General features: G+C 42.1%; 1 protein-coding gene across 2 annotated transcripts in view; it reads right to left on the bottom strand.

Moving 5' to 3' along the window:
• IQGAP1 (IQ motif containing GTPase activating protein 1) overlaps positions 1-13138 on the bottom strand; it is a 178745-nt gene that overhangs the window by 124814 nt on the left and 40793 nt on the right. For both annotated transcript variants that reach the window (XM_050967187.1, XM_050967188.1), the window contains exons 6-13: positions 12581-12648; positions 11815-11928; positions 11270-11448; positions 9891-9981; positions 9314-9477; positions 5324-5408; positions 4292-4455; positions 140-300 (exon numbers count right to left, since the gene is read on the bottom strand). In XM_050967187.1, coding sequence (XP_050823144.1) covers positions 140-300; positions 4292-4455; positions 5324-5408; positions 9314-9477; positions 9891-9981; positions 11270-11448; positions 11815-11928; positions 12581-12648 — 1026 coding nt within the window. The remainder of the gene's footprint in view (positions 1-139; positions 301-4291; positions 4456-5323; positions 5409-9313; positions 9478-9890; positions 9982-11269; positions 11449-11814; positions 11929-12580; positions 12649-13138) is intronic.

The following is a 13138-nucleotide window of genomic DNA, read 5'->3' as shown; positions in this document are numbered from 1 at the left end:
GATTAACAATTTGGGGAAAGAGAACATTAAAGGGTAAAAGAAAAAAAATGAAATATCAGGAGAATAATAATAATAGTAATAACATAGGGAATACTGGGTGCACGGAGAGAGGCCACACCCATCTGTCACATGTACCCACCTCTGGGAGTTCTCATCTTCAATGTTAGTGAGCCCTGTGACTGGACTGCTCAGCTGTTTCCAAATTGTGTTCACATCCCCTGAATCCAAAGCCCTGTTAATCAGAGCCACAGACGACAGCATCTCCACTGCAACTGACAGCTCTGGATGGGTGAGGTTACCCTGCACGCAAAGAGGTCAATGAGGATCACACATCTTTCACAAATTTATGCCATGTGAGGTGGATAGAATGTGGCAGTAGTTACAGTAACTGCAGTGAGTGAGTAAATGAGGATGTCAAGGAAACAACACAGCAACCGTAAACTACAGGAAGAAGTATGTGGTACAAGGAAGAGTAAAAGAATCACAAGTGAAACCAAGTAGGCAGAGCAAGTGATGTAAAAAATTTGAATCCACAGCTCCATGCAGCTCAGAGAATACATCCCTGATTTACAGATTAAAAACATAAGAACAATCATTTTGGGTCAGATCAATGGTCCATCTAGCCCAGTATTCTGTCTTCTGACAGTGGCCAATGCCAGATGCTTCAAAAGGAATGAACAGAACTGGGCAATCATCAAGTAATCCATCTCCTGTCATCCAATACCAGCATCTGGCAGTCAGAGGCTTAGGGACACCCAGAGCATGGGGCTGCGTCCCTAACCATCTTAGCTAATAGCCACTGATGGACCTATCCTCCATAAACTTCTCTAATTCTTTCTTGAACCCAGTTATATCTTTGGCCTTCACAAAATCCCCTGGCAATGAGTTCCACAGGTTTAATGCGCTTTGCGTGAAGAAGTACTTCCTTTTGTTTGTTTTAAACCTGCTGCCTAATAATTTTATTAGGTGACTCCTGGTTCATGTGTTATCTGAAGGGGTAAATAACATTTCTTTATTCACTATCTCCACACTGTTCATGATTTTATAGACTTAAGCCCTCTTAGTTGTCTCTTTTCAAAGTTGACCAGTCCCAGTCTTCTTAATTTCTCCTCATATGGAAGCTGTTCTATACCCCTAAATCATTTTTGTTGCCATTCTCCATATATTTTCCATTTCTAATACATCTTTTTTAGATGAAATCACCAGAACTACATGCACTATTTTAGGTACTGGGGTACCATGGATTTATACAGTGGCATTACACTGACTCTCACATTATCTATCCTTTTCCTAATGGTTCGTAACATTTGATTACCTTTTTGACTGTCGTTGCACACTGAGTAGAAGATTACTTTCCTGTAATTGCAGGTTCTTTGATGTGCAGTCCCTGTTTGGATTCTAAACGTGGATGCACATGCATGCCTTGCGCTGGGCCAGAACAGTTTTGTAGTAGCGCTCTTTGACCCACACATGCATCGTCCTTGTGTATGCATCTGATGCTATAAGAGGCCATGTGGGTCGATGCCGCTCCCACATCCCTCTAACCACTAAGCAATGTCCACAGCAGAGGGGACCGAGCACAGGATTTGGATTCCAAATCTCGAAGAACCTCCAGTTATAGGTAAGTAAACTCCTCTTCTTCTTCGAGTGATGGTCCCTATATGGATTCCAAATGTGGATACTTAGGCAAGCAGTGCTCAGCATGGAAGTGGGTGTGAGGACTCACGAGAAGTTAGTCTGTAGGACAGTTCCACTGCTGGGGTGATGGCACAGTGAGCAGTAAAGATCTGGACAGGGTGCCACATGGCCGGCCAATGTCCTACCAGGGTTCATCCTTTAGGCAGGCCAATTTCGTGGCGTGCGCCTCTGTGGAGTGAGCCATGACTCCAAAGGGCAAGGATATGTGAGAGTGTAGCATTTGGCATAAGAATCCTTGAGGGACTGGAGGGATTCATCTGTTTTGTCACTGAAAAGCTTTTGGTTGTCAAAGGGGAGATACTCAAGATGGGTATGGACCTTCTTAGGGAACCCAGACTATTGTATCCAGGAGTCTCATTGAAGTACGACGCCTGTCGCCAGTGAGTGTGATATGGTGTTGAAGGGATCCATGACTGCCTGGAGACTCACCTTGGTGATAAGTTTCCCTTCATCCAGCAGCGTCTGGAAGTCTTGTTTCTTGTCTGGCAGTAGAAAAGCCTGAATCTTCAAGAACTTGGAGTAGCTGAGAAAGTAGTATTTCGCCAACAGGGCCTGGTAGCTGGCGATATGGAACTGGAGTCCCATAGAAGAGTAGACTTTTCTACCAAAAGGTCCAGCTTTCTTGCCACCCTGTCCAGAGGAGTGGACTTGAGGTGTTGTTGGCGAGTACGTTTGGTCGTCACGTGATCTACCAGCAAGTTGGGTGGTAAGTGGGTGAAAAAGAAGTCCATGCCCTTAGATGGGACAAAGTATGGCCTCTCTGCATGCACAGGAGTAGGGGTACAGGAGGCTGGTGTATGCCTGACCAACTGCACTGGTTGCAGGATGGCCTCATGGATGGGGAATGCAGCCAAGAAGGGTCCTGGCAGTTGCAGAATATCCAGGAGCTGGTTTTGTGGGTCCTTGGACCTGTTCCACTGTGAGGCTGAAGACTGCAGCCACTTGCTTAAGCAGGTTTTGGTACTGCTTCTGGTTGTCAAGAGGGGAGAGGAAAGGTGTACTCAGAACTTCATCTGGCAATGATGAGGCTCCAGGAAGGACAGGTGGTCCCGGCTACAATGTGTCTTTCTCAGGTTCTTTGAAAACAGAGGATGGTACAAAATGGGCAGGCAATAATTGGTAAGATGCCATGGCAGAACCCTGTGGTCCTGGTACAGGTCCCAGGGAGGCCAGCAGGGCCAAGCCTATGTGCTCCTGGGATAGCTGAACCATAGCTCACCAGTAGTGTCATATGCTGGAGGATAGGGTGGTCAGCTCCTAGGATTCGGGCTCCAAGATTGGGTAGGTGAAAAGGAGGGATCTGGCTCTGAGGAGCACCTGGATTCAGAGGATGGGTCTGGTAGGAGCGGAGCCGACGGTAGAGTGCAGTGGTAAGAGGGAAATGGAGTGGCATTGACCCACACAGCCTCTTATAGCCTCAGATGGGAGCACATGGATGACGCACGAGTGGATCAATGGACACTACTACAAAACTGTTCCAGCTCCAGCACATGGCGCACACGCACACCCATATTTGGAATCCATATAGGGACCATCACTCGAAGAACAGATGTTTTCAGAGAACTATCCACAGTGACTTCAGGATGTCTTTCTTGAGCAGTAATAACTAATTTAGACCCCATCATTTCACATATATAATTGGGATTATGTTTTCCAACGTGCATTACTTTGCATTTATCAACACTGAATTTCATCTGCCATTTTGTTGCCCAATCACCCAGTTTTGGAAGAGCCTTTACAGTCAGCTTTGGACTTAACTACATTGAGTAATTTTGTATCATCTGTAAACTTTGCCACCTCACTATTCACTCCTTTTTCCAGATCAGTTATGAGTAAGTTTAACAGCACTGGTCCCACTACAGATCCTTGGGAGGCCCCAGTATTTACTTCTCTCCAGTATGAAAACTGACCATTTATTCTTACCCTTTGTTTCATGTGTTTTAACCAATTATTGATCCATGAGAAGCCTTTCCCTCTCATCTCATGACTGCTTACTTTACTTAAGAGCCTTTAGCAAGGGTTCACATCAAAGCTTTCTGAAACTTCAAGTACATTGGCTCACTCTTGTCCATATGTTTGTTAACACCTTCAAAGAATGCTAATAGATCAGTGAGGCACGATTTCCTTTAAAAAAAGTAATGTTGACTCTTCCCCAACATATCATGTTCATCTATGTGTCTGATATTCTGTTCTTTACTGTAGTTTCAACCAATCTGTCTGATACTGAAGTTAGTCTTACTGTCCTGTAACCGCTAGGATCGCCTCTGAAGCCTGTTGTAAAAATTGGCATCACAATAGCTATTCTCCAGTCATCTAGTACAGCAGCTGACTTAAGAGTTAGAGTACATACCACAGTTAGAAGATCTGCAAGTTCATATCTGAATTCCTTCAGTACGCTTGGGTGATCCCAGTGATTTATTATTGTTTAATTCATCAATTAAATAGTAAATTACACAAACTTTTGACTGCAACATAGTTTCAAGAATTCACAAAACAGCTACATTCTGGAGGAGGTGTGGAATGAAGAGCTAAGCATGATCGATACCGCTGGGAATCGTCAGATTGTTTTCCAAGAACAGAATCTATTACTTACTTCAGGGCTCTGTTGCTGCAGAGTTGCCAGCTCCCTCTGGTAAAGATCTGCTGCAAATGGATAAACCTGTGGTAATTGAGCCTCTGGATTCAAAAGTTCTGCCACAGTCTTCTCTGCAATACCAATTTGGATTGCAGAATTAATCCTTGCCACTGCTCCCAGCCCTGGAGATTAAAGGGAAAGAAGGCACAAGAGGTTAGGAGGGCAGAGAGCTTGTACCTCTGTTATAAGGGCATTTTTACCAACCCACTGTGGAAAGGGCTTTTGGTCTGTGGGCACTCTAGGTGAAATGTCACACATGAGGAAACCTAAGTGAGATGGCAAGAATACATTCCCTCCACTGCGTGAATTACTGGGTGAAATTATCTGGCCTGCGTTATGCAGGAGGTCAGACAGATCTCAGTGGTCTCTTCTGACCTTGAAATCCATTATTCTAAGGTAGTTTTCAATCATCTTATATCAGTCAATTCCAGCAACAGCCTTTGTATCAGGAAAATAAAATAAACTAACCTAGTTTCAGAGTAAATTTTCAGAAGGGCAACATCTCTTTAGAGAATTAGGGTTTACACCTGCAATTAATTGTCTCCTAATCTGATACTTGAAAGCGGCCAGAGTTGCAAGGAACCACAGTTATTGCATCCACAATAAGGATCACCAGGTAACTTCTGATTGTGCCCCATGGAGCTACCAGGATTTCCTTTACAAACCCAGGACCCAGAGATAGGTATATGCTTTGAAGTACAGAAGTCACCTACTGTGGACACAAGTCTCCCAAGTGTATTTTTAAAATGTATAGGTTAAAGAATAACCTATATTATAACCTGGGTTATAAGCGCTATTCTGGGGAGACTGAAAAGAATCACAGATGCTGGCCTTCTGCAAGCTTCTCACTAGCCCTGAGCTGTTTACAGGGAAGTCACAAAGAACCACAAGAGCTGATGTTCCAACAAGGGTATAAATGATACATTGCCTCAACCCTCTGATCACCTCCACCAATTACTCAGCTATAAACTCTGCTGAAAGGCTCCTTACTTCGCTGGTACTGTTGTGCAGCACTGTTAGCAGCGTCCACCCCAGACTGCAACTCCTCCTTCTGCAGGGGGCCTGCCAAGCCAGCCTGTAGAAAAATAAATCACACACAAGGAAAAAAAATGTTGACCCTCTTGTGACTTTATTCAAACACAACACCACCACAAACAACAGCTTCTCCCTGTGAAATTCTACCCATGCACAATCCTCTGCAAACAGTCAGAATTCTACAGATGTAGGAGAGAGAAATAACAAACCAGATACTTACAGTGCATGTGGTGAAAGAGACAAGGCTGGCTTAAGTCTGATGCCTTCTATGAGACTGTAGGTGCCAGGTAGGTCTAGAAAATTGAACATGGGGCTAAGAGCCAGGTAAGTCTCCATCTGGATCTTCGCCATTAACTTGCTGTGAAGCCTTTGGCAAGTCCTTTAATTTCTCAGATTCCCCATTTTTGCAAATGGGAATAATTAATTCCAGACAGAAGCTTTCAGAAATAGTTCTCTTTCTTTGATTATATCTAGGGTGACTATAGCTCCCAATGAGAAAACAGGACACTGCATGGGGCTTATTTGAGCCCCATTCCCCATGCAGAGCTGACCCAAGCCCCTTTCCCCTCGCAGAACTGGCCTTAAGGTCCCCTCCATCCCAAGTGCGGGTAGGGTGACTAGATGAGAGGGAGAAAATATCGGGACATATGGAAGCAGCGAAGGGGGCTGAGGGGGGGAAGCCAAGTGCTGTCGGCGGAGCAGCAAGAGAGGGGAAAATTAAAAAAAAAAAAAAAAAAAAAAAAAAGAGTGCTGCTGGCAGAGCAGTGAGGGGAAAAAACAGAGACTAGGGACACCATTCCTTACCCATCCTAGCTAATAGCCATTCATGGACTTAACCTCCATGAATTTATCTAGTTCTCTTTTAAATGCTGTTACAGCCCTACTCTTCACAACCTCCTCAGGCAAAGAGTTTCACAAGCTGAGTGTGTGCTATGTGAAGAACTACTTCCTTTTATTTGTTTTAAACCTACTGCCCATTAATTTCATTTGGTGGCCTCTAGTTCTCATATTATGGGAACAAGTAAATAATTTTCCTTGTTCACTTTCTCCACACCACTCATGATTTCATAGACCTCTATCATATCCCCCCTTAGTCTCCTCTTTTCCAAGCTGAAAAGTCCCAGCCTCTTTAATCTCTCCTTACATGGGACCAGTTCCAAATCTCTAATCATTTTAGTTGCCCTTTTCTGAACTAAAATGGTTCACCTTCTCAGACCCCTTGCTTAAACTCCCTCAACCACCTTTTACCTCCACCCGCTTGTAGGCCTTTTCCACAGCCCCTTCCTTGGCTCTTTGTGTTTGTGCATGTCTCTTTTTCCTTTGGTCCATTTCAGAGAGCCTCCTAGCACTCTTTGCCTCCATCTGGCTCTATTGTCAGGAGCAGGAAAACTCTTCTACATGTCTCTCACTGATCCTAGTTTTCTTGGAGGTCTCTTCCCCTACCAAGCTAAGCAGGCTCTTCTCTTGTACAGAAAGTTTCAAAACCCATCATGTGAGAAGGCAGATCATTAGGAACAGGTAGGCCCACTGCCTCAGAAGGCAAGCCCACTCTGTGACAAGAAGCATTTCCTTTTCTTCCTCAAGACAAGACTGCTGTGAGACAGACATAGGACAGAAAGAATACGGAGCAGTCTCAGGCTTGGTCTACACTTAAAAGTTAGGTCAACATAACTACGTTGGTCAGGGGTGAGAAAAAAATGCACCCCTGACCAACACAGCTAAGATAACCTAACTCCAGTGTAGATGGAGCTATGTCAGTGGAAGAATGCTTCCGTCACTGCAGTTAGTGTTGTTCAGGAAGGTTACGTTCCTACACCAATGGAGAAACCTGTTCCATCCGTGTAGCTGTATCCACATTATGAAATTATGCCAGCATAGCTATTCTGACATAGCTATGCTAGTACAGTCTCTGCACTGTAGACATAACCTCTGTTTCCTTCAATATCTGCAAAGAAGTGTCTACTTACTTCACTAAGAGGTTCTTTCATAAATTTTGGGAAGCTATTCAACACTAGAATCTCCTGGAGGCCCTGAACAACGAACTCTGCCAAGGCAGTCTCTCCTTTCACAGGTCAACAAGCCCTCTGCCCATCCAGGTCTGTTAGTCCAAAACACCAACAGCAGCAGCTGTGGATGGTGAACCCATTATTGGAATTAAAGCTAGCAACAGTCCCCTGGGATCTAGAGCACAATTCTGTGCAACCAGCTACCTTCTCCATGACACAACAGCCTGAACCACAAGAGTTCCATGTGGAAGGGACAAGTGGAAAAGAACAGATTATCCTGGGGGAAAATATCTCTCACCCTCACAAAGACACGCATTCTTAAAACACTGCTCCTCTCCCTCCACTTCACCAATGGTGGCAGACTTGATTGCCTACTTGTCTCCTCTTCCCAGAAACATATTACTTGCTCTTTCTTTCATAATGCTCCTTTATGCATGAAATTCCATGATTTCAATGAGCAGATCTGAAAGGTTACTACCCTGTCCTCCTTCAAATCCCTCCTCAAAGTTTACTTCTGCTGGGATGCCTACAAGAAATCACCCAGTGCTTACTCTGTAAAATTAGGATAATACTTTCCTGCCTCCCAAAGGCAGAGGATAAGTTAATGTCTAAGAGACACTCACATGCTATAGTGAAGAGCATTATGAATAAATCAATCTTCAAGAAAAAAATGTGTTGACCCGCCATAAGTCCTATTACAGTTCAACAATTTTAGGAGGGTCGCCAATGGACTCAACCAGAATTATGAAATGTAGTAATGATCTTTGTTTTCTTAATGTTTGTCTGCTCATGGACTTCAAAAATGTCAGAGCTTTATTCTCTGTTGTATGAACTGAATTGTTGCCTTTATTCCTGGCTCTGAATGTACTTGGTATCCTACTTCTTTACCATGTTAGACCTTGTCAAAGACAAATTATTAAAAATATACCATAGTAATAATCCTCCCTCCATCATTACAGTCCGCCGTAATAATATGCATATAAATATTACATAAACTAGTATACCTTGAGACCCTACTAAGTTTAGAAATCTACACGAATGCATTTTATAAACAGCATTCATATACAATATACATGCAAAATTCACTGAAAGTTAGGCTTAAACTAAGAAGATAATCTTTAAATTATCTATAAGGAAAAAATATTATATGCTTATCTGTATCATAGGTATTTACAATAAAGTACTTGAGCACTGAACATAATAAAGTAAGAGCATAAAACATTATGTACATACATATATATTCATTATGTATTTATTTATATTTTACATTTAAGTGTATACATACATATTATTATAATTATATACACACGCACATTTTATATGCACTCTTCTCCTATGCTGAGGTTACAGCTATGTAATAAATACATTTATCATGCACTCTGTTCACTACAATAATGTCCCAGACCCTGAGCAGGTTCAAACCCGTCACAAAAATACTTCCTTTCCATACTCCCAAAGGTGGACTCTCTCCCTCAATAATCATACCTGTCCAAGATCCAGAATGAGCAAGATTCAGCCTTGGACTAGGAACTGCTTTTCCATACACAAAAATATGATTACTTTGAAATCTGCAAACTTTAAATTACTGGATATAAGAGTTCTCCAATATTGTAGTGGGTCCCTAGGATTCACTCTCAGCCCTTGAAGACCCTGAAATATCAGCCTTTAAATTGTGACATTTACCATTCATGAGTAATGCCACCGTTTCAAACTCACGCTGATAAAGCCTTTATACCATACCATCAAGTACATAATCACAGTATCTCTTGCATATGTGTTATGCTATTGGAATATTAAGCTTATTTTTTAAATACTTTTTAAAGATTTCCAAAGTAACATTAACTCTCATATGGGAGTTTTGTGATCATCACATAATTAATGTATGATAGTTTGTGGTATTATAAATACTTTCACAAATATTACATATGCTTTTCCATACCTCCTGTTTCTGCTGCCTGTCACTCAAGAGCTGCTTGAGATACCAGTCACAATTTTCTCGTTGTAATCCTCGGAGTCCCAGGGCTGGTGATGTCAAAACTTCAAATAATGCTAATGCATCTCCCTGTTCCAAAGCCAGATCTATCTTTGATAGGGCTGAATGTGCTAGGGAGAGAGGAAAGTAAAGTAAGGGTCAAAAGCTAAATGTAGCAATCACTAGGCTTCTATAGCAGAGGCCTCAAAGGCATCTCTTCCTGAACACTACTGACTGATGGTTTGGCCTGGAAGTCTCCAAATCAGACTTCAAAATGACTCAGGTGGACGTTAACAAGAGAAAAGAGATGAAAATAGTATGTAATACTTGGGCACAGAGTTTAATGGGGATCCTTCACTACTTTAAGGGGCCAGGGGAGGGACAAGGGGACAGGATGAATTCATAATATAGAGAAATACTATGAACAAATACAGCAAGGAGAGCTACTCATTAGTTCACAGTACAGGGATGGAAGGGGGAATAAAGGAGCCACACAAGTCTGAATACTCTTTATCCAGGCCTATCAGTTCAGTGGGAAACTTACTGTTGACTTTGTTGACATTGCCCTGAATTTCAGCTTGAGTCAGCAGCTCTTCGTACACATCCCTCTCTCTCTCTGAATTCTCAGAGGCAGTCTGACAATGAAACAAAATTATCAATGCAGCTCTAGAGCAGACTTTGCGGTGTGCTGTTTACAGGTCTCTTACGGTCTTCCAACAGAAAGGGCAATGAACATAACTAATGTCCACCTACATGAAGTTCTAAACCACTGCACAAGAGATCAGTAACAACTACACACACATAAAAGGGAGTCCTAGAAGTGACTATCCCTAGGTGTGTACACACACACACACACACACACACACACACACACACACAGTATAGATCTCCAGCAAACAGAGAAGGATACACAATACATAATACTGGATGATTTCATTTAACAGCTCTGTGTGGGCACGCAGAAGGAATCCTAGGACACATAATACAGTAGATCCAGTTAGGCAGACACATACAGGTTCTCAAACTGGAAATGTTCCAAACCAAATAAACAGATATGATATTACAGAACAAGCCACATATCTAAGTATTGCTAATTTGCCTATCACTATGGCAGAGAGCAGATAACAGATAGTTTGAGTAGAATTCTCTAAGCAGATTCATTTACAAAGTAACATACTATATGCATGCAAACTTTTGGGACCATAGCGTTTAGACTTGGATGTGTAATGCCTGTAAATATCAGCCTCGATAAAGTAGGATTACTCACAGCCTAGGTAGACTTAGAGAACGAGATTCACTAAGCAAGTTTAGTCTAGGTGAAGTTCTAGAAATAGTTCAAACTTTGTGGGATGGTGGGTTTGTTACATATATACACATTAGAAAGACTCAAAAATTCTATAAAAAAGGAGGACAAGCTTTACTGATGTCTAGAATAAGACATCTCCTCTATGTTCTTCCACCATGCATATTCCTTGGGAATCTGTGTATAAGGAAAAAGCAGCAAAGAATCATGTGGCACCTTATAGACTAACAGACGTTTTGGAGCATGAGCTTTCGTGGGCGAATACCCACTTCGTCACCCACGAAAGCTCATGCTCCAAAACGTCTGTCAGTCTATGAGGTGCCACAGGATTCTTTGCTGATTTTACAGATCCAGACTAACACAGCTACCCCTCTGATACTGTGTATAAGGAATTAAACTACAAATCAGATGTAAAGCTCTAATGTCTGTTTTCTTCCATCTCATAATAGATGAAATTAATCCCTGGAGACTACAAAGGAATTTCACTAAGGATAAACATCTTGCACAAAAGACTGAATAATATGGTTTCACTGGATTCCATGAGCAATTTCCTCTGGTGACATAATGAACTCAATACAATGAACATGAATTCGTAACTAGAAAGGAACATTGATTTTTACCCTGTTTTTGGCATTCTCCATCTTGTCCTTCTTTGCCCGATACAATGTGTCCTGATAGATTGATGCTAGCAGTTCATCAAGATTCACCAACATGGCATTGGAGTTTTTCATTGCCAACAGGGTGTCAGCTGGAACTTGGCGGTCAATTGCTTCATTAATGGCGATAACAGCAGCATGCACTGAAAAACAAATCACAGCTTCCCTGTTAACTGCAAAGATGAATGCTCTGTCCTGTAATAAATTAAAGGCTTACAGGGTAAAGAAGAAAACAGCTGACTAGAGCTTTGGCATTGTTGCAAGAACTATCAGTATATAAATTGTAAGTAAGACTTTGTATTTTTGACAAAGGTAGTACCTTATTTCCTGTATTGGAGTTTGATTTTGACTAAATCACATTCAGATTTTCTAACAAAAAAGTCTTGGCCATAGAAGGTCTGTGTTGACTTAAACAACAGGGACTATGAGAGCCAGCACTATAACATGCGCTTTCTATCCAATCTGGCAATTTAAATGGTCACAGAGGATGAAAATCCATTTCCCCTTACATGCTGCTTCATCCACAGAGAGTTCGTTAGCTAATATTCCTCCAATCTTGCTGAAGGCGGGCATCTGAATTCCATACTTCTCCAGCTCACTCCTCATGTTACTGATCTCCTCCTCTGAAACACAAAGGGAAAAGATGTAATGTGGGCAGAACATTCAGAATCAGCCCTAAGATCAGCTGTTGACACAGAAAAATGAGAATAGCTACAGCAGATTGCAAATTGCCCTTTCACAAATACTTTGTGCATGCAGTCTGAGAAGAGACAAAACTCTCCTATATTCGTTCCAGTCATTCAGATGAGAGGACCTCACAGAAGTCTCTCTCACTACATAGTTTTGTGCTCCTAGCGACAATGGTTTGAAACAGATTACGTGATCCCTGTATGTCTCAAAGTATGGCTGCCAGCAGGGCAAGGAAGTATATACACAACATCCTACAAAGCTTGTTTTCTTCTGCAGCTGTTGCTCTGGAAGGAAAAAAACTAAAGTCAAGGGAAGGGGAGGGAGAGATAGTGGAGACATACTACTGTTAACAGAGCCAATAACTAAAGAATTCAGAATAAACTTCCTCCTAAAATTCCAGAGTCTCCTTCCCCAGCTAGTACGGGAGGAATCCTCCATCCACTAAACACAAATGAAGTTCCAGCCCTGGCTGCCTTTGGGCATTAATCCCCTTTGTCTATTATGCACAGCATCTACTGGAGTAAGTGAACAGGGCATGCAAACTGATAAACATTCAAATCTCAGAGAAGCAAGAAATCTCCATACCTGTGAAGTCCACCTTCCCGTATAAATCCTGAATCTGAGGGGCCAGTCCCAGTTTAAACAGGTACAGACTAGGAAACATAACACAGGAATAATTAGCACTAATTACTCCTTGTGGTCTTTACCCCACTCACAAATAAATTAAGGAAGAGATAGATACCGGGAAACATTCAGCTAAGTGGAAACACTTCTAGATGGTTAAAACCTGCCTTTTCATTTGTGATGGTGATTGATTCTCCCAGTGAAACATTTGTGTATGAAGGAATGTCACCATGAAAAAACAATATAACCCTCCCCAGAAAGAAAGATCCATATTTAAAAGTTCCCTTCTGATCAGCAGACATCTGGTTGCACATCTGGGTAACTTCCTACCAAAGATTTGCTTTACTCTGTTGGTTAACAGCACAGAGCCAGCCCAACCCTACAGGCACAAACACAACATGCAGCTGCTTAGGGTGGTAAGGAATGTTTGTATATTCTTTACTGCACTAGGTAACTGCAAGGTGTGCTGGTGCCTATAGGATTGGGATTGCAAAGTGAAGTAAGATAAATTGAATTAAG

Source organism: Gopherus flavomarginatus, chromosome 9, assembly GCF_025201925.1.
Source record: "Gopherus flavomarginatus isolate rGopFla2 chromosome 9, rGopFla2.mat.asm, whole genome shotgun sequence".
NCBI classification, from domain to species: domain Eukaryota; kingdom Metazoa; phylum Chordata; order Testudines; family Testudinidae; genus Gopherus; species Gopherus flavomarginatus.
The sequence above is the reverse complement of the archived record's forward strand: the minus strand, read 5'-3'. Positions and strand labels throughout refer to the sequence as shown.